This window comes from Chiloscyllium plagiosum, unplaced genomic scaffold (genome assembly GCF_037043375.1).
Source record: "Chiloscyllium plagiosum isolate Xiang-an unplaced genomic scaffold, Cpla_swu_hap1 HiC_scaffold_7, whole genome shotgun sequence".
NCBI classification, from domain to species: Eukaryota; Metazoa; Chordata; class Chondrichthyes; order Orectolobiformes; family Hemiscylliidae; genus Chiloscyllium; species Chiloscyllium plagiosum.
The window spans coordinates 8,015,650-8,037,309 of record NW_028270145.1 but is presented as its reverse complement, the minus strand read 5'-3'; the positions used below and the strand labels follow the sequence as shown (position 1 = coordinate 8,037,309).

The following is a 21,660-nucleotide window of genomic DNA, read 5'->3' as shown; positions in this document are numbered from 1 at the left end:
CACTATGAGGGTTCAAATTTCCACTTGTGCTTCTATGTTTCATGTTCTTATGAGTAATGTTACAGGTTACCAATCTGAAATATTGATAATTTAGCAACACTGGTCAGTGAGACAACTATGAAAGAACATAAAGTTAAAATAATCATGAAGTTATTTAAATGAGAGGCTGAGGAATATGTTAGCAGGTAATTATATAGTTTTTAGAAAAGTGGAACATTGCATACACTATGAGAAATACTGGAATTGTGGAGCTAGCTGAATATTTAGAAAATTTTTGACATCATGTGATGAATGGAATGAGTCAAATAACCTGTTTCTAATCCTCAATTTATTGCCTGTTGGGAAGAGGAAGACAACCTTTGCTAGGATTCTGATGGTATCAAGTATGTAATTGTTTTGTATTCTGTGTGTGTCAGCTTTTAAAATATTATTTACTGTTACTGTTTTCTATCAGCCTCGTTCTATTTCAAGCTCACCAGTAATGGTAGCTCATCAAGCTCAGCCAATTTATCAGCAGCCAGCATACCATTATCAGGTAAGAACTTATCTTATTCAGATGATATTCTACCTTTTGTGAAGCAGGACATGAAGTTCTAATGTTTTGAAGAGGTATTAGATTTTATAAAAGCATGTTTCTGGCAGGGGCTCCTTGAGCCAGGTACACCCGGTGGATGTATGGCAATCTCAGGCACTTGTCAATTAATTTGAAACCCTGTTGGTCCTAAATTCCTAAAATGCACTCCTATTCCATTTTTCAATATTAAGGTGAAGAAATTGGTGAATGTGCAAAACATGGACTGCCTTGATGTGTTGAAATTGTTTTTTATTTCATAAAAGATATGGGTTAGTTTGTAAGTGTTCTAATTTGCTTATGAATGAGATTTCTATCTTTAAGGTACTGAATAGCAACCAATGCTAGGTTTTTTCTCCCAACTTTTATGCCATTGCCTATCAAGTGATAAAATTGATTGGGATCTCCATGGCTGATTTTGACTAACACAGCACAGACTTGGAGTCAGAATTTGTGCCAAATCAAAATATACTTTGCCACAAGTGAATTTCATGGAGACCCCTTTGAGTGTGCTTTGGAGACACAGAAGAACATGTGGACTCCTTCGTATAGCTTAAAAGTACAGTCAGTTCTTCTATAACGCAATGGTTCATTCGTGTGCAATCCCACATTATAGACAAATTGCGCTTTAGAAACATCATTTTAAGTTTTGGCACTGTAATCACAATATAGCTCACACACATTTTAAAAGTTTGCACTGTATCAATCCATTTTGATACAGGAAATGATTACAATTGAAGACAATAGCACTTAGACATGGGAAGAGACAACTGAATCAATTCAGCCTTCCTACCTCTATATTCGCAACACAATAAAATTAAAATGTTCAAAGATTCTCAAAATTGACCTCAATGACTTAGAGTCATAGAGATGTACAGCACGGAAACAGAACCTTCGGTCCACCTCATCCATGCCGACCACATATCTCACCTGTAATGGACAGCGAAGAATTACACTAGGATCTTGATCAGATGGGCCAATGGGCTGAGGAGTGGCAGATGGAATTTAATTTAGATAAATGGGAGGAGCTGCATTTTGGGAAAGCAAATCTTAGCAGGAATTATACACTTAATGGTAAAGTCCTAGGAGGTGTTGCTCAATAAAGAGACCTTGAAGTGCAGGTTCATAGCTCCCTGAAAGTGGAGTTGCAGGTAGATATTATAGTGAAGACTGCCAGCACCTGGCCCATATCACTTCAAACCCTTCCTATTCATATACCCATCCAGATGCCTTTTAAACGTTGCAATTGTACTAGCCTCCATCACTTCCTTTGGTAGCTCATTCCATACACGTATCATCCTCTGTGTGATAAAGTTGCCCCTTAGGCCTCTTTTATATCTTTCCCCTCTCACCCTAAATCTATGCCCTCTAGTTCTGGACTCCCTCACCCCAGGGAAAAGACCTTGTCTATTTACCCTATCCATGCCCCTCATTTTATAAACCTCTATAAGGTCACCCCTCAGCCTCCGACACTCCAGGGAAAATAGCCCCAGCCTGTTCAGCCTCTCCCTATAGCTCAAATCCTCCAACCTTGGCAACATCGTTGTAAATCTTTTCTCAACCCTTTCAAGTTTCACAAGATCCTTCCGGTAGGAAGGAGACCAGAATTGCACACAATATTCCAAAAGTGGCCAAACCAACGTCCTGTATAGCCGCAACATGACCTCCCAACTCCTGTACTCAGTACTCTGACCAATAAAGGAAAGCATACCAAATGCCTTCTTCACTATCATATCTATCTGCAACTCCACTTCCAGGGAACTATGAACCTACACTTCAAGGTCCCTGTTCAGCAACACTCCCTAGGACTTTGCCATTAAGTGTATAAGTCCTGCTAAGATTTGCTTTCTGAAAATGCAGCACCTCGCATTTATCCAAATTAAACTCTATCTGCCACTCCTCAGCCCATTGGCCTATCTGATCAAGATCTTGTTTTAATCTGAGGTAATCTTCTTTGTTGTCCACTACACCTCCAATTTTGGTGTCATCTGCAAACGTACTAACTATACCTCTTATGCTTCCATCCAAATCATTTACATAAATGACGAAAAGTAGTGGACCCAGCACCGATCCTTGTGGCACAATACTGGTCACAGGCCTCCAGTCTGAAAAACAACCCTCCTCCACCACCCTCTGTCTTCTACCTTTGAGCCAGTTCTGTATCCAAATGGCGAGTTCTCCCTGTATTCCATGAGATCTAACCTTGCTTACCAGACTCCCATGGGGAACATTGTCGAACGCCTCACTGAATAATAACCAATCTAAGACTGTGAATAATCAAATTCAGACAGCAGGTTTGTACCCTAAATAAAAGACTTAACTATTTATGAGTATACAGTAGATTTAGCAGAGCTAAATTAAACAATAGCGTAATCTAATTAATATCAATGATTGAAAGTCAGTAACCTTCTATTTACAACCCCATTCACACAGAAGATAGACAGGCAAACAAACATAGTTCAGGGATAAATGAAAGGAAATAACAAAACTGGCCCGGTTATGTAAACAGTTCTCACGCTGTGTTGTTCTAACACCATACATGATTGTTTCCTGGTTGATTTTTCTGAAGAAAAGACATCAGTCAGGACTACCTTTTCATTTCACTGAGGATGTTTCAGCAAGACTTGTAAAGTTAGTTTCTACTCTGTGCACTTCTTGGGGCTGATTATGGGAAGTTAAACAGGAAGCTTTCAAAAGTTCATACTTTACACCTTCATACTCCAGCATCAACATCCAAACTCCTGTCAAAAACACAGTCTAAACATATGCAATTCAAACTCTACAGCCCCTCCTTCTGTTTGACCATGATGTTCTCTACTTGACTTGCTGGGTACTGACCTTGTTAACATCAAATATCTGCTATTTGGTTAGACATGCTACTTTACCTGGTTTTGAAGACAATGGAACACATTGATCAAAAAACAACCTGCAACTAACTTCAGGCCTGACCTCACAAACAACAGCTTGTTAGTACAAGATGCTGCCCACAGTCCAAAAGTCATCTTAAGCTCACAATTCACAGCTCTAAACCAAAATTGATAAAATAATAAAATAAAAATAACAAAACATCAGCAAGCATTCAAACAGAACATACTTTCCTTGTGATTTTAATTGTACATATTTTGAGTTACATTCAAGTTTCTTCTGCACATTGCAAAAAGTACAATGTTTTACCAACTTTGAAGTAGAGTAGCAAAAGAAGGCATTTGAAGAGAACATTTGGTTGAATATTCTACTTTTGTGCTCATGACGTATGATATATCCTTGACACAGGATTTTCCATCATCTAGACAGAAGCAACATTTTATCAGTTTTGACGAAGAGTTCTCCCCTTGACTTGCTGGGTACTCAAAACGTTAGCTCTTTGCTTTGTCTGTCATTTGACCTGAGAAGGAAGAAAAGATTGAATGACTGAGAGTGGGTGGCGAGGGAAGAGTTGTGCAAGTACAGGAAATTAGGACAAGGGGCTGCTGAATGAATGAGTATCCAACATATGAACATTTCCTGCATTTATGAATTTACTGTACTTTATATTGTCCTGCATTGTATGTAAAACTATTTACGCATGGATTTGGAAGTGGAACACTGGCAAACTGGGGTCTGCTTGTATGATCTATCACATGCAAGCTTTAACATACTAAATGTTACTATGTTTCTTTATGACTGTTTCATTTTACTGGTATCACAATTTTCAAGGTTTCTAAAAAATCCAGTCAGTTCTGCTATAACACAGTAGTTCCGTTCTCATGGAATCATGTCTTATAAGAAAATTGCATTATAACAGCCCCATTTAAACTAATGGGTCCGGAATCACATTATAACCAATACACGTTTTAAAGCAGTGCCCTCGTTTTGTCGCTTGTGTTATAGCGAATTTGTGTTAACAATACACACTTTATAGCAGAACGACCTGTAGATTTTTTTTCAAGGGATGTGAACATCACTGATGAGTACAACCTTTATTGTTCATTCCTAACTATCCTTCTGAGTTAAAATGGGATCACATTGAAAAATTATTTGTGAAGCACTGCCTTAGTCCTTTGTTTTACTCCAGCAAGGTAGTGCTGTATTCTTCATGTGGACTTCATCCTGGATTTAAATGTGTTATATGCATTGAATGCTGAAATGCTGAGGTTACTTTGGTGATTTGATACAAAATGCATTAGTCCACAGGCGTGATGGTAATAGGAAGTCAGTAAAAGGAATACTAATGTTTATACCCTTGACGTCCAAAGACTGCTATAATTATACAGTTGTTTGTCACAAAAAAATTTGGAACTTTTTGTCTTCCGCCACTCTCACCCTCTGCATGCAGCTAACATTCCCATGCTGTTCATTGCATGTACACTTCAGATGGCTTAATATTGCAAGGTTTACTAAAATAATCTGCTGCTGTAACAATTGATAAATGTTCCTTATAAGGTGAGCCAGTATTTTGATATTTGGAGGAATGGCTAGATATGGCAGAACATACGCCAAGTTTTCTTACATTGCACTGGTGACTTGGTTTCAAGACATAGAAGGAAGCATTGACTTCCATCCACTGGAGTGAATGATACATGGTCAGATGACAAGTAAGAAAAAAAAAGATAAAGATCAGTGCCTAAGAGTGTAGATCCATGAAAGTGGATGCAATGCCAGAAGAAGTTTAATGATATAATGACCCATGATAGTGAGACAAGTTTGCACAGTCTTAAATTTGCTCTTCAAATAACACTGTACCAAATGCTTCATAATTCTCAACCTGCTTAATTCACCACATCCCAAGCACCCATCTATCAATGTCGAGTACTAAATCCTGAACCCCTGAATTTATAATATCCACCCTCACACATTGCACTATTTCAAAACATGAGAGAAGTCACTCCCACAACTCTCTCACACTGGCTGCTATTCAGGTCTGATAACCACATGAAACATATTACAGAACAATCTCTAATGCATAATTTTATATTCTTTACTGCAGGAGAAGATACTATGTAACTGAAGGCAGTAGGATATATCTGGAGGAGGACGAGAACACCCACAGTTTTAACCTCCTGCATGTAATGGTGCTGGATCATGAAAAGAGACTGTGACCTTTGGTGGGACTCAAGGGATTGTTGCTGTTTGTATGTGCCCTTTCATTCCTCTGTCTAACCTCACAGAGTCTTTGGACTTTTGAGATATGGGTAGTATAGGACCACAATCTTACTTTTTCCTCTCCCCTCAACAGAAACCATCTTGTCCTTTTCTGATTTTAGATATCCAACTATTGGATCCTATCCTATCAGGAAGAAAATGCTGAAAATGAAGTGTTACCACTTAAATCTTACATTTGCAAACACCAACTCAAGAACAGTCACTGCATGTATTTTAAAGGCCAGGAGAGAGGGAGTATCTGCAAATGTAAAGATGTTGGGCAAAACATGAGAGGAGCCAAGGTGGAAAGAAAATACAGAATTGCTGCCAGTTCACTGAAAGTTGAATTCACACATTATTTCAGTTGCAATGGAGTAAGATTAAAACTTAGGTTAGGCCACAGAAACAAATATTTTGTGTACAGGCTTTCTCATACACTCTGAGGAGAATGAAGGAGTGCATTTGGCATAGTGCTTTGAGTAGAGTTTGGAGATTATCCTTGCCAACATTCAACAAGTGGTCACATCCATTGCTTACCTCTGAAACCCAACACAATGCAGCATCTGATAAGGCAATATCAAAGCTATGATGCAGTGCAAGCAGCTTCCATCAGTAGCCTGAATGCTACAAGGGATATCAGAATATGTCTTTTGGCTGCTGCCTTTCAAATGGACTCCCTGAAACTATTTTTCGAAAGGTTTAGGATTGTTGGGATGCTATACCAGACGGTGTCATTGGCACAATGATCAATAATTCTGCAATCTTCTACAGGTCTTAACATTATTACTCTAAGTTCAATAATTCTGAAAATTGCCTGACCAGCTTAACCTAAACTGAGTAGTTTTGGGCCTGGATACCATCTTGTCTAGGCTACAGCAAAGTCACTTGCCCAGGCTATCTTCAGTCTTCTCAGTTGAAGATCATCACTCTTCTCCCACGTTTTTAAAGATGCCGAGGAACAAACTCAGAGGTGCACTGAGTTAGCCTAAAGCACATGGAAAATGGGCACTTTACAGGTGATCATTTTAGTCTTATCTGCGTTGTGTAACTAATTTCTAAATTGTGGTGGAATGTGCATTTTCATGATGGAAAGAAGGCAATGTAGCACCAAGCAATAGAGGAGAGGTAAGGAGCATGGGACTGTCAGCACTTGAAAAGTCTTATGATTAAAGGTACAGGTTTATCATCGCGATTTGGCTGTAACGCAATTAGTGAATTAAGGAATAACTTCTTTAAAACACAAACTCCCATTGGCTCTCACATTATTCCATCCCCAGCACTAGGTGCTGCGGTGCACTGAGGACTGGACTAGTGTCGATATCACATGGTTGGTCAGCTAGTACTTGCATGCAGTTTGGCAGAAGCTTCTCCCAGAATTTCTTCATGATTTTAAAGGTGTTGAACCCATTAGAGGAGCTTCTAGCAATCAAAGAACATTGTGTCGCTCTTGCAAAGCAAGTTGGATTTGAAGAAATGGAGACTGAGGATGTTGAGGAGCTGCTTGAGTCCCATTGTGAAGACCTCTCCACAGCTGATCTACAACACTTTGTTGCTGTGGGGAAAATTGTAGCTCGAGATGAAAGCAATGAAGTCCAGGATGCAGCATCACAAGAGTTTTCCATTTTTCTTTTGTCTTCTACCCTGAGGGAAGTTGAGAAGCAGTTGCAGCTCTTAGAAGACCATGACGACAATGCAGAATACAGCAAGATAGTAGTTAGTGGAATGAAGTCTTAGTGGGCACCCTGTGAACAGCTTCTTCATGAAAGAAGAAAGATGACAAAGTAGCAAAAATTAGATTTTCTTTTAGGCCAACCCCCAAGAAACACTCTGAAGACAATGAATCACAACCATTCACTCCTGAAATAAATATTTTATTTTGTTGTAAACCTGCACCTGAAAGGGATGATGATGATGCTGATGATGACCCTCAGCCTTAATTCACTATTGTAACTCAGCAAACTCAGAAGCCTCTTCAAGTTACCTTCCAGTTTTTTAAGATAAAGTGTTAAATTGTACTTCATCAAAATATATGATTCTACCATTTACTTAGACGGTGCTATAATTTGTGTTTGGTGAGGTACTATTTTCGTTTTGATGTTTACTGATATTTTTGTAGGTCAGCCCCAACCCTATTTTTCCCATTGGCACCATTATTTCTGTTGCGCGATTTTCGATACTGTGAGGTAGTACGAGAATGCAACTATCGTGTTATAGAAGAATAGACTATAGTCCTGATGAATAATTTAATTAGGTGGAACCTAAAGGGATCATCTGTGTTGTAGTATCTGTTTGTATTAATGTTGCATTTAAACATCATCTACTTTCTTCTCCCTGCTCCTGCTCCTTAGGTCTGTTCCATAAACTGGGTTTTTGTTTTAGATTGGAGTTACGAATCATCATTGAGTAACATTGGTTACTCAATATCCAAGTCCAGACGTGGACTTGACATGATGTTTTAAATAAAGGTGATATAGAAGAATGCCATAAATTGATGTAACTGCGATTACTTCCAGAATAATGAGTATCAAACAGCTTAATGTGCCTGCTGTGAGTGCACGCAGTTGCACAGTAACAAAGTGGAATCTTCTTCTTTCATAAACGAGGAAGAATTTAAAGGAGTTACATGAAAGGCAGTATGGATGCAGTCAGTGACATCTTTAACGAAGGGAAAATCTGCAGCCCATATTAAACTGTGAGCCGTCTTTGGCAGTAGGAATAAGGTAGAAGTGTTCTGCAGTGCTTTGAAAGCCTCAGTGACTTATTATTTAAAAGATTTACACTGCAAGCATGCTTGTATCCCAAGCAGCTGCTTGGAAAGAGGCTGTGGACAAATATTAGGAGCTTCAGTCATCTTGACAGGTGAAGGCATTGATGTTAATAAACAAATGTAATGTTAACAATGGAAATAAGACCATAGGAGCAGAAATTAGGCCATTCAGCCCATCAAATCTGTTCCACCATTTAGTTATTGCTGATAGGTTTTTCAACCCCATTTTCCCACTTTCTCCCTGTTACCTTTGATTCCTTTGGCAATCAAGTACTTATCTATCTCTGTCTTAAATCTACTCACTGACCTGGCCTCCACAGCCCTCTGTAGCAATGAATTCCACAGATTCATCACTCTCTGGCTAACGAAGCTTCTCCTCATCTTTGTTCTAAATGGTCTTCCCTTTACTCTAAGGCTGTGCCCTTGGCTCCTCACCTCTCCTGCCAATGGAAACATCTTCCCAAGGTCCACTCTGTTCAGGGCATTCAATATTTTGTAAGTTTCAATCAGATCTCCCCCTCATCCTTCTAAACCCCATCAAATATAGACTCAGAGTCCTCAAACATTCATCATACGTTAAGCCTTTCATTCCTGGGATCATTCTCATGAAACTTCTCTGGACTCGCTCTCAGGCCAATACAGCCTTCCTGAGGTATGAGGTCCAGAATTGCTCAGAATACTCTAAATGTTGTCTGACCAGAGCTTTCTAGCCCCAGGTGTAGATCTCTGCTTTTATATTGTAGTCCCCTTGAGCTGAATGGCAACATTGTATTCGTCTTCCTAAACACAGACTCAACCTGCAAGTTTACCTGAAGGGAATCCTGGACTAGGACTCCGTCCCTTTGTATTCCAGATTTCTGAATTTTCTCCCCACTTAGAAAATGGTTCATGCCTCTATTCTTCCTACCAAAGTGCATGACTTCACACTTTTCCATATTGTATTTCATCTGTCACTTTTTAGCCCACGCTCCTAACCTGTCTAAATCTTTCTGCAGCCTCCTTGCCTCCTTAATACTACCTGCCCCTCAGCTCACTCAAAAAGTTTCGAACCACATAACATTTTAAGTTTCAATACACTCTTTATTTTTGCTCAGCTGATGAGAGATATGGAATCAAACATCAAAGGAGTACTCAAGCTTCCTTTTGGCGGACTCTTCACAGATCTCTGATCTCTAGCATAAAAGCAGTATATTTTATAGCCCTCATGTGCATGACTAATTCACTTTCTCTCATTCCCACATGATTTAATATTACAACCTCTAGTAGAGTTCTCGTAAGTCAAAGGTAGATAAGCAAAGCAGCTGGTTTAAATGTTACTACATCTCGTGCCGTTCACATAAGTTAAAACAAAGCTATTGACTTAAATGTTACTACATCTGGTATTGTTCACATAAGTCAAAAGTAGATAAAGCAAGGCAGTTAACAATGTTCTATTGATTAAAATTAAAAACAGCCCAGTCCTAGTACTGGGAAGAAACGTATGCATGAACAACTCCAAGGTTATGCAAAAGTGTCTGCATTCTTTTAATTCTTGATTCTTAACAGCCACTGTGACTGCAGCTCCCACTTCGAACTTGTAAGGCAAATCATTATTACAAATAGAGACTTTTAACCATTGATTCCCAATACTTTATCACCTCCACCTATATTTGTATCATCTGCAAACTTAGCAGATCCCTTCAGTTCTTTCAACTAGAAAGTGAAAAGCTGTGGACCCAGCATTGATTCTTGTGGAACACTACCAGTCACTAGCTTCCATCCTGAGAAGGACTCTTTTATCCCCACTGCCTGCCTCCTGCCAGACAGCCAATCTTCTATCCGTGCTAGTACCTGGCCTCTAACACCATGGGCCCTTATCTTACTCAGTAGCCTCCTGTGTGGCACCTTATCAAAGGCCTTCTAGAAGTCCAGATAGATAACATCTATTGACTGTCCTTGGTCTAACCTGCTCATTACCTCCTCAAAGAATTCTAACAGATTAGTAAGGCATGACCTCTCCTTGATGAAACAATGCTGACTTTGCTCTATTTTACCATGCACTTTCAAGTATTCAGAATTAAGGCCATAAGACATAGGAGCAGAAATAAGGCTATTCAGCCCATCAAGTCTGCTCTGCTATTCAGTCATGGCTGATACATTTTGCAACCCTGCTTTCACTCCATTACCCTTGCTCCCCTCGACACTCAAGAACCTATCTATCTCAGTCTTAAATATACTAAGTGACCTGGCCTCCACAGCCTTCTGTGGCAATGAACTCCATAGATTCACCATTCTCTGGCTGAAGAAGTTATTCCTTATCACCTTTCTAAAAGGTCTTTCCTTTACTCTAAGGCTATGCCCTCGGGTCCAATTCTTTACTATCGCTGGAAATAATTTCCCAATATCTACTCTGTCCAGGCCATTCAGTATTCTGAATGTTTTAATTAGATCACCCATCATCCTTCTAAACTCCATCGAGCATAGACTCAGAGTCCTCAAACGTTCATCATATATTAACCTTTTCATATCTGGGATCAGTCTCATGAACCTCCTCTGAACACACTCCAGAGCTAGTACATCCATATTGAGATATGGGGCCCAAAGCAGTACACAATACTTCAAACCTGGTCTGACCAGAGCCTTTTAGAGCCTTAGAAGTACATTCCTGCTTTTCTATTCAAGTCCACTCAGAATAAATGCCATCATTGCATTTGGCTTCCTAAATACTGACTCAACCTGCAAGTTTACCTTGAGAGAATCCTAGACAAGAACTCCCAAGTCTCTTTGAACTTTATGCTTCCGAATTTTCTCCTCATGTAGAAAATAGTCCATGTATCTATTCTTCCTTCGAAAGTGTATGACCTCACACTTTTCCCACGTTTTACTCCATCTGCCACTTCTTTGCCCACTCTCCTAACCTGTCCAAATCCTTCTACAGCCTCCCTGCCTTCTCAGTGCTGTCTGACCCACTACTTACTTTTGTATCATTTGCAAACCTAGCCAGAATGCCCTCAGTTCCTTTATCTAGATCGTTAATTATAAAATCAAAAGGTGTCCCCACAATGAGCATTGCGGAACACCACTTGTCACTGGCTTCCATCCTGAGAAGGACCCTTTTATCCCTACTATCTGCTTTCTGCCAGACAGCCAATCTTCTATCCATGCTAGCACCTTGCCTCTGACATCATAGGACATTATTTTATTCAGTAGCCTCCTGTGCGGAACTTTATCAAAGACCTTCTTGAAGTCCAGCTAGATAACAGCCATTGGCTGTCATTGATCTAACCTGCTTACTTGCTCAAATAATTAGAGCAGATTTGTCAGGCATGACCTCTCCTTGATGAAACCATGCTGACTTTGTCCTATTTTACCATACACTTCCAAATAATCAGAAATCTCATTGTTCACAATGGATTCCAGGATCTTACCCACAACTGAGATTAGGCTAATCGGTCTGTAATTTTACATCTTTTGCCTTACTCCCTTTTTAAACAGGGATGTCATGTTAGCAATTTTTCCAATCTCTGGTACCCTCCCTGATTCTAGCGATTCCTGACAGATCACTAATGCATCCACTATCTCTTCAGCTATCTCTCGTAGAATCTGGGATGTCATCCATCTGGTCCAGGTGATTTATCCACCTTCAGGCCATTCAGTTTTTCTGGCACCTTCTCTTTGATGATGGCCACTATACTCGGGTCTGCCCTCTCACTCTTGAATTTTTGGGATATTACTTGTTTCTTCCACCATCAAGACTGACGTGAAGTAATCATTCAGTTCCTCAGCCATTTCCTCGTTTCCCACTACTATCTCTCCAGCGTCATGTTCCAGTGACCCAATGTCCACTTTTGCCTCTCTTTTGACTTTATATATTGAAAGAAACTCTTACAGTTTTCCTTTATATTACTGGCTAGCTTGCCCTCTTATTTAATCTTCTCCCTCCTTATTTCTTTTTTGTTGCCCTGTGTTGGTCTTTGTAAGCTTCCCAATCCTCTGGTTTCCCACTGCCCTTCACCACATTACATGCTTTATCTTTTGCTTTTACGCTATCCTTGACTTTGTTAGTCTGCCATGGTTGCCTCAAACTCCCTGTACTATGCTTCTTTTTCCTCGGGATGAATCTCTGCTGTGTCTCCCAAATTACTCCCAGAAACTCCTGCCATTGCTGTTCCCCTGTCTTTCCAGCTAGGTTCTTGTCCCAGTCAATTCTACCCAGCTCCTCCCTCAATGTCTCTGTAGTTGCCTCTGGTTCTATCATCTCCTTCTAAAATTGCAGAGTAAATTCAATCATATTCTGATTACTGCCTCCGAAGGGTTCCTTCACCTTAAGCTCCCTTATCAAGTCTGCCTCGTTGCACAACAATGAATCCAGTATTGCCTGTTCCCTAGTGGGCTCCACCACAGGCTGCTCCAAAACGCCATCTCATAGACATTCCACAAATTCCTTTTCTTGCAATCCACTACCACTGGTGATTTTCCCAGTCCACCTGGATATTGAAATCCTCCATGATCATTGTAATTTTGCCTTTGCTACGCATCTTTTTTATCTCCTGGTATATCTTGCACCCCAGCTCCTGACTAATGTTTGGAGACCTGTACATAACACCAACTATGTCTTTTTTACCATTGCGGTTCCTCAATTCTACCCACACGGATTCTACACCATCTGCCCTTATTTCGTTTCTTACTATTGATTTAATTTCATTTCATTTACTAATAAGGCAACCCCACCCCCTCTGTCCACGTGCCCGTCCTTTCGATAGGACATACATTTATCTTTAGATATTTAGCTGACAGTTTTAAACCTGAAATTTTTAAAAATTACGCAGGCCAGGCAAAGTCAGTGCTTAAAAAAAAATGTAGATTTTAGATGGTGATATTTTGTCACACATGTTTTCTGGAGCGTTCAAAACTTCCTAAATGCTCAGGAAAGCTCCAAAAACATGCACCAGCAGCCAGAATAAATAATTCAGCAATTAACCTATAAGTAGTTTATGACACATTTGATTAGAACTGTTAGAAGAAATGCTGCAATTTGTTTAATATCATGTCCATCTATGCAAGGTTAATATCGTTGGCTAGAGTGTGGTATTCACAATAGCAGCACTGTCATCAAAGGATTGCTGTATATATATTCTCACATGATCATTTCATTTTTCAAGTTGCCAGAATACATATTGGCTCAAATCTCTTTTTGACAACCTTTGATATAGAAGCAGCACAGTAATGCACAATACTGTCCTTTTACAGTGGAGTAAAGTAAACCTGTAATTTCTTGAGAAAGGTCTGTGAAATATGTTTGTTTTGAAGAATGTTCAGAAAGGAATCAGGAATTTACATCAGTTGTGAAGGAGTCAATTGAAATTTTCTTGGATAGTAAGAAATATTGGTTCATGTGACCAGATGACATTTGATCTAGAATCAGTAACAACATGAAGGAAGATAATAAAGTAGCCATATGATTAAAAAAAAACTGTAGAGGAGGTGGAGGGCAATTATCCAACTATAAGCACCAGGACAATACTGAGAGACATAATGAAGAATAAATTGAATCCTTGAAGCAATTCATTCTCAAGAAGGGCTCAGTTTTTCAATTAACAGAAAAGAAAATGGAATCTTTTGGAAATCTGTGTGACTATCTCAGAGATAGGAAAAAAAAGTGTTTGTTTTCCTATAAATGACCACACTGCATTGATCACTTGCAGAGGAACTCTAGAAAACTACATCATCAGGTCTGTCATAACTTGAGGAAAACTGGATTCATAAAATTATACCTTGCTGGTGATAATCATACCCACGAAATTCAAAGGTGAAAGCTGTCTTTGGATTGTGCTACTTTTATTATATAGTAGTAAGGTTAAATGGTTTGAGACAAAATCTAGCCATTGTCTTTCAGTTTAATTAAGAGTTTAATTCAACTAACTGCACAGCCACCTGGTGGCTGACCGTTGTAGCTCATCACACCTATTTGATTTGTTATCATTAACTCTTGGATGTTTAGCATTGGAATTTCTGGTTGCCTTGCTGCATGCACATGCTTTCCACCCTTGCTTTGCATCCCTCAGGCATTGCCACTCCTCCAGCCCTACTGCCCAACTAGAAATTCAGTTAGGAATGCACAAAACTGTCCTTTAACAGTGGTGTATTTCAAATTGTATATTGTATCTGTTGTGGTTCTGTTCACCGAGCTGGGAATTTGTGTTGCAGACGTTTCGTCCCCTGTCCAGGTGACATTCTCAGTGCTTGGGAGCCTCCTGTGAAGCGCTTCTGTGATCTTTCCTCCGCCATTTGTAGTGGTTTGAATCTGCCACTTCCTGTTGTCAGTTCCAGCTGCCCGTTGCAGTGGTCGGTATATTGGGTCCAGGTCGATGTGCTTATTGATTGAATCTGTGGATGAGTGCCATGCCTCTAGGAATTCCCTGGCTGTTCTCTGTTTAGCTTGTCCTATAATAGTAGTGTTGTCCCAGTCGAATTCATGTTGCTTGTCATCTGCGTGCGTGGCTACTAAGGATAGCTGGTCGTGTCGTTTCGTGGCTAGCCAATTGGCATAGGGATAAGAAAATTAGGGAAGTAAACACGTGGCTAAGGGATTGGTGTGGGAAAGAGGGATTCCACTTCATGGGGCATTGGCATCAGTTTTGGAACCGGGGGGATCTGTTGGGACGGTCTCCTCCTGAACCGATCAGGTACCAATGTTCTAGCGAAGAGGATAAATAGGGTGGTCAGTAGGACTTTAAACTTCTGAGTTGGGGGGAAGGGAAAGTGAAAGTGACAGGGAGCATGGAGTTAAATGGAAAGATAAGCGGCAGGATAGCATATGTGCAGGCAGATTTAAATGCAGCAAAAAGGAAGGATAACTTAGGACATCTTATGACTTCTAATATCTCTAATGATAAGAAAGTTAACATTAAGGCCCTTTACCTGAATGCTCATAGCATTCATAACAAAGCAGACAAACTAATGGCACAGATCATCGTGAATGATTATGATGAGGTAGGCATCACAGAGACGTGGTTACAGGGGGTCAGGACTGGCAGTTAAACATCCAAGGGTTTTCAACTTATCGAAAACACAGGGAGGTGGGCAGAGGGGGCGGGGTTGCCTTGTTAGTTAAGAACAAAATTAAATCTATGGTGCTGAATGACATAGCGTCGGATGATATGGAGTCTGTGTGGGTGGAATTGAGGAACCACAAAGGCAAAAAAACCATAGTGGGAGTTATGTACAGACCTCCTAACAGTGGTCAGGACCAGGGGCGCAACATGTACCGGGAAATAGAGAAGGCATGTCAGAAACGCAAGGTCACAGTGATCATGGGAGACTTCAATATGCAGGTGGACTGGGTAAATAATGTTGCCAGTGGATCCAAAGAAAGGGAATTCATGGAATGCTTACAGGATGGCTTTTTGGAACAGCTTGTCATGGAGCCCACAAGGGAGCAGGCTATTCTGGACCTTAGTGCTATGTAATGAACCAGACTTTATAAAAAACCTTAAAGTAAGGGAATACTTAGGAAGCAGCGATCATAATATGGTAGAGTTCAGTCTGCAGTTTGAAAGAGAGAAGGCAAAATCGGATGTAATGGTGTTACAGTTAAATAAAGGTAACTATGAGGGCATGAGAGAGGAACTGACGAAAATAGACTGGAAGCAGAGCCTAGCAGGGAAGACAGTCGAGCAAAAATGGCGGGGGTTTGTGGGTAAAATTGAGGACACTGTACAGAGGTTCATCCCCAAGAAGAGAAAGATTATCCGGGGAGGGCTTAGACAGCCATGGCTGACAAAGGAAGTCAGGAAATCTATCAAAGAAAAAGAGAGAGCCTATAAAGTGGCCAAGAGCACTGGGAAATCAGAAAATTGGGAAGGCTACAAAAACAAACAGAGGATAACAAAGAGAGAAATAAGGAAGGAGAGGATCAAATATGAAGGTAGGCTAGCCAGTAATATTAGAAATGATAGTAAAAGTTTCTTTCAATACATAAGAAACAAACGACAGGCAAGAGTAGACATTGGGCCACTTCAAACTGATGCTGGAAGCCTAGTGATGGGAGATAAGGAAATAGCAGGAGAACTTTATAAGTACTTTGCGTCAGTCTTCACAGTGGAAGACATGAGTAATATCCCAACAATTAAAGGGAGTCAGGGGGCTGAGTTGAGTATGGTTGCCATTACAAAAGAGAAAGTGCTAGAAAAGCTAAAAGGTCTTAAAATTGATAAATCTCCTGGCCCTGATGGGTTACATCCTAGAGTTCTGAGGGAGGTGGCTGAGGAAATAGCGGAGGCGTTGGTTGAGATCTTTCAAACGTCACTGGAGTCTGGGAAAGTCCCAGATGATTGGAAGATCGCTGTTGTAACCCCCTTGTTCAAGAAAGGATCAAGGCAAAAGATGGAAAATTATAGGCCAATTAGCCTAACCTCGGTTGTTGGTAAAATTCTAGAATCCATTATTAAGGATGAGGTTTCTAAATTCTTGGAAGAGCAGGGTCAGATTAGAACAAGTCAACATGGATTTAGTAAGGGGAGGTCGTGCCTGACAAACCTGTTAGAGTTCTTTGAAGAAGTGACAAGTAGGTTAGACCGGGGAAACCCAGTGGATGTGATCTACCTAGACTTCCAAAAGGCCTTTGATAAGGTGCCACATGGGAGGCTGCTGAGCAAGGTGAGGGCCCATGGTGTTCGAGGTGAGCTACTGGTATGGATTGAGGATTGGCTGTCTGACAGGAGGCAGAGAGTTGGGATAAAAGGTTCTTTTTCGGAATGGCAGCCGGTGACAAGCGGTGTCCCGCAGGGTTCAGTGTTGGGGCCGCAGCTGTTCATATTATATATTAATGATCTGGATGAAGGGACTGGGGGCATTCCAGCGAAGTTTGCTGACGATACAAAGTTAGGTGGACGGGCAGGTAGTACTGAGGAAGTGGGGAGGCTGCAGAAGGATCTAGACAGTTTGGAGGAGTGGTCCAGGAAATGGTTGATGGAATTCAATGTGAGCAAATGCGAGGTCTTGCACTTTGGGAAAAAGAATAGAAGCATGGATTACTTTCTAAACGGTGAGAAAATTCATAAAGCCAAAGTACAGAGGGATCTGGGAGTGCTAGTTGAGGATTCTCTAAAGGTAAACATGCAGGTTGAGTCTGTGATTAAGAAAGCGAATGCAATGTTGTCAATTATCTCAAGGGGGTTGGAATATAAAAGCACTGTTGTGCTACTGAGACTTTATAAAGCTCTGGTTAGGCCCCATTTGGAGTACTGTGTCCAGTTTTGGTCCCCACACCTCAGGAAGGACATACTGGCACTGGAGCGTGTCCAGCGGAGATTCACACGGATGATCCCTGGAATGGTAAGTCTAATATACGAGGAATGGCTGAGGATCCTGGGATTGTATTCATTGGAGTTTAGAAGATTAAGGGGAGATCTAATAGAAGCTTACAAGATAATACATGGCTTGGAAAGGGTGGACGCTAGGAAATTGTTTCCGTTAGGCAAGGAGACTAGGACCTGTGGACACAGCCTTAGAATTAGAGGGGGTAAATTCAGAACAGAAATGCGGAGACATTTCTTCAGCCAGAGAGTGGTGGGCCTGTGGAATTCATTGCCACAGAGTGCAGTGGAGGCTGGGACGCTAAATGTCTTCAAGGCAGAAATTGATAAATTCTTGATGTCACAAGGAATTAAGGGCTACGGGGAGAATGCGGGTAAGTGGAGTTGAAATGCCCATCAGCCATGATTGAATGGCGGAGTGGACTCGATGGGCCAAATGGCCTTACTTCCACTCCTATGTCATATGGTCTTATTGTCACAGTACCCTGGATCTCAGATAGATTGTCATTCTATTAGCAGGTACCACTTTCCTGCTATTCACTGATGAGAAAGTTGTTGTTGGACTCTGAATGGCCAGCAGCCCTCGACACTTAATACATGCCTTTCAGAGGAGGTAACTCGGGTATCTTGTTGTTGCTTCAGCTAGCAGGCAAGATCCTCTATGTCTCCATAGAATTCTTCCAGACCTTCTTTCTGAAGAATGTTGGTAATTCCTTAATTTGCCAGTAATTTGGTAGATTTGGTTACTTTGGTTTAAAGTTTTACCACAAGGATCATACCGTTTACTAGACTGATTTCTGATTCTGCCAGCCTTGCAAGCAGTGAATTCGAGGCATCTACCTCTCAGAATGAAATAATGTTCTTCAGTTGCTCTCTAATCCATTACTTAGGGCACAATTGTCACAAACAGCAGCTGGAAATGCTTTTTGGTAATGTGTATGGCTTGTCAGTGAGACTTTGCCCTCAGGTTCACAAGAGGGAGTGCATTAATTTTCTACCAACAGAGTTGTGTACTATTCATGAGGTCCACTTATCTCCTCACCTGAGAACTATTTTCATGATGAGAAGATAACATGTATACTGTGGGAAATTTAACCAGTTATCTGTCTTCATAGTACTAAGTTACAATATGTCATAATGAGCAGTGTTACTTAACTAAGTATAGTTAACTAACTTTAGTTTCATCTTTTCTTCTTTTGAATTAAGATCAGAGTTCTGTGACAACCTGATCTAATTTTATTGGGGTACAGTTAGTACTTCCTAGTTTTAATTATTCAAAGTTACGTGAAACTATTCTGATTTATGCTTATATATGTAAATGTTAGTGCTCGATTTATTATCTAAAATTCCCCTTTTATCTTGTCTATAACAAATTGATCAAACTCGGCAGGACTTTTCCATAGAAAGTAATCATCATGTATCATAAAACATGCCTGCAGGTTTCTCTTTGTGACACCAGTAGAATGCTGCTCGATTTCTTTTTGGAAAGAAGATCTAACTGAAAAATATCATATCCTCAACACATCATTCAAATGTAAATACACTTGTTAATTTCCACAACTTTCTTTCTATATTATTCATTTTTTAAGTGGCTTCAAAATGCTTCTTAGAACATTTTCATCCTGCCATATGCAGCTTTTGTGTCAGTGGACCTACACAAATCTATTCATAATTCCACAAATATTTAGCTCGAAGAGCTTAGAAAATCCATCCCAACTGTACCCTCAAAATCTTGAGTAACTTGTCTGGATTCAACTTTTAGATTAGATTAGATTTCTTTACAGTGTGGAAACAGGCCCTTCGGCCCAACAAATCCACACCGACCCGCCGAAGCGCAAACCACCTATACCCCTACATTTACCCCTTACCTAACACTACGGACAATTTAGCATGGCCAATCCATTTACCCCTTACCTAACACTACGGACAATTTAGCATGGCCAATTCACCTGACCTGCACATCTTTGGATTGTGGGAGGAAACCGGAGCGCCCGGAGGAAACCCACGCAGACACGGGGAGAATGTGCAAATTCCACACAGTCAGTCGCCTGAGGCGGGAATTGAACCCGGGTCTCTGGCGCTGTGAGGCAGCAGTGCTAACTTTGTATCCAGTCTGACAGTACTTCTTCTTCTGTTTGTATCGATCTGTCAAACAAGTTTGGATTTCCTCTACCTGGTGCTTCAGTATAGATAGCAAATTCCTCCAACTCTCCAATTCTTTGCTTTCATCCTTCGTAGTTAATCATTTCATTTGTTTTCAAACACTAAAACTTCCTAACCATCAGGGTGTTATTACAAGTGGTGTTCCAAGGTGTTCTATAATCTTTATTCTGTTGCATGGGTTACACAGATTGCAGCCTTCTCTTTTTTTCTGTAATACAGCTACTTGGATCTCTCCCTCTCACGTTCAGATATTCTTTTGCCATTACAGCAACTCCTTATTTAAAGTTGTGTTCCTGAACGTCACAATATTAAGTTAAATGTCTTTAAATGAATAATATTTTCCAATTAATTGGGGGAGAGTGGTGGAAGGAGTGAAGTGAGCAAATAGGAGGAGATGGAGCCCAGAGAGAGAGAGGGAAAGACACGAAAGAGATAGATAAATAAAGTAAAACTATATAAATGATTATAAGGGCTAAGAGTGTGGAAATGGGTTAGCTGATGAGATAATGTGATAATGGGTCTGGAGGCATGTGACCGTGTTAAAAGCAATTCAGGTCAAAACTGGAATAGGTGTGCCGTTGCTAAAAAAAATATAGAAATTTGGAATCAGGCTCTAAAGTTATTGAATTCGATGTTGAGTTCTCAAGTCTGCAAGGTCCCAACCAGAAAATGAGATGGTCTTCAAGCTTTCACCCGAGGCTTGCTGGAATACTGCAGCAGGCCTGCGACAGAAACGTTGGCATGGGAAAATGGTGATGTGTTAAGTAGCAGGCAACTAGAAACTTGGTCATTCTTGCAGCCAGAGTGTAGGTGTTCTGCAAAGCAATCACCCAGCCTGCATTTTGTCTCCCCAATGTACAGGAGACCGCATTGTGAACAGCGGATACAGTAGACTAGATTAAATGAAGTACAGATAAATCGCTACTGCACTTAGAAGGTATATTGGGTCATGGATATTGAGGAGGCAAACAGGTAGGTGTGTATAGCTTCTACAATTGCATGGGAAATGCATTGGAGTTGTGGAGATGTTGGGAATGGAGGAGGAAGGAACCAAAGTATTTTGGAGGAAACATTCCTCCAAAATTCTGGCAGGGGAGTATGTGTCTGGTTGTGGTGGTGATGGAAATGGTGTCTTACGATCCTTTGGTTGTGGAAGCTGGTGGGATGGTAAATGAGACCAAAGGAGTCCTATCCTTGCTGTGGGAGGGAAAGGAAAGGATGAGGGCCAAAGTGCAGGAGAAGGGCAGCACGGTGGCACAGTGCTTAGCACTGCTGCCTCACAGCGCCAGAGACCCGGGATCAATTCCCGCCTCAGGCAACTGTCTGTGTGGAGTTTGCACATTCTCCCCGTGTCTGTGTGGGTTTCCTCCGGGTGCTCCGGTTTTCTCCCACAGTCCAAAGATGTGCAGGTTAGGTGAATTGGCCATGCTAAATTGCCCGTTGTGTTAGATGTAGGGGAATGGGTCTGGGTGGGTTGCTCTTCGGAGGGTCGGTGTGGGCTTGTTGGGCCGAAGGGCCTGTTTCCATAGTGTAAGTAATCTAATCTAATGACTAAGGGCCCTTTCAACCAGTGTAGCATAAAATCCTCAGTTGAGGAAAAATTTGGACACTTTTGAGGCCCCCCTGCAGAAGGTGGCATCATCAGAACAGATGCGAGAGAAGAGGAGAAACTGGAAGAATGGGATGGAGTCCTTCCAGGAAACAGGGTGTGAGGATGTATAGTCTTGGTAACTGTAGGAGTC

The 21,660-nt window shown here is 40.9% G+C and overlaps 1 protein-coding gene across 2 annotated transcripts in view; it reads left to right on the top strand.

Annotated features, from left to right (window-relative positions):
• The window catches only part of LOC122551279 (protein boule-like), a 161,006-nt gene that overhangs the window by 77,843 nt on the left and 61,503 nt on the right, over positions 1 to 21,660 (top strand). For both annotated transcript variants that reach the window (XM_043692928.2, XM_087988692.1), the window contains exon 7: positions 455 to 535. In XM_043692928.2, the coding sequence (XP_043548863.1) occupies positions 455 to 535 (81 nt within the window). The remainder of the gene's footprint in view (positions 1 to 454; positions 536 to 21,660) is intronic.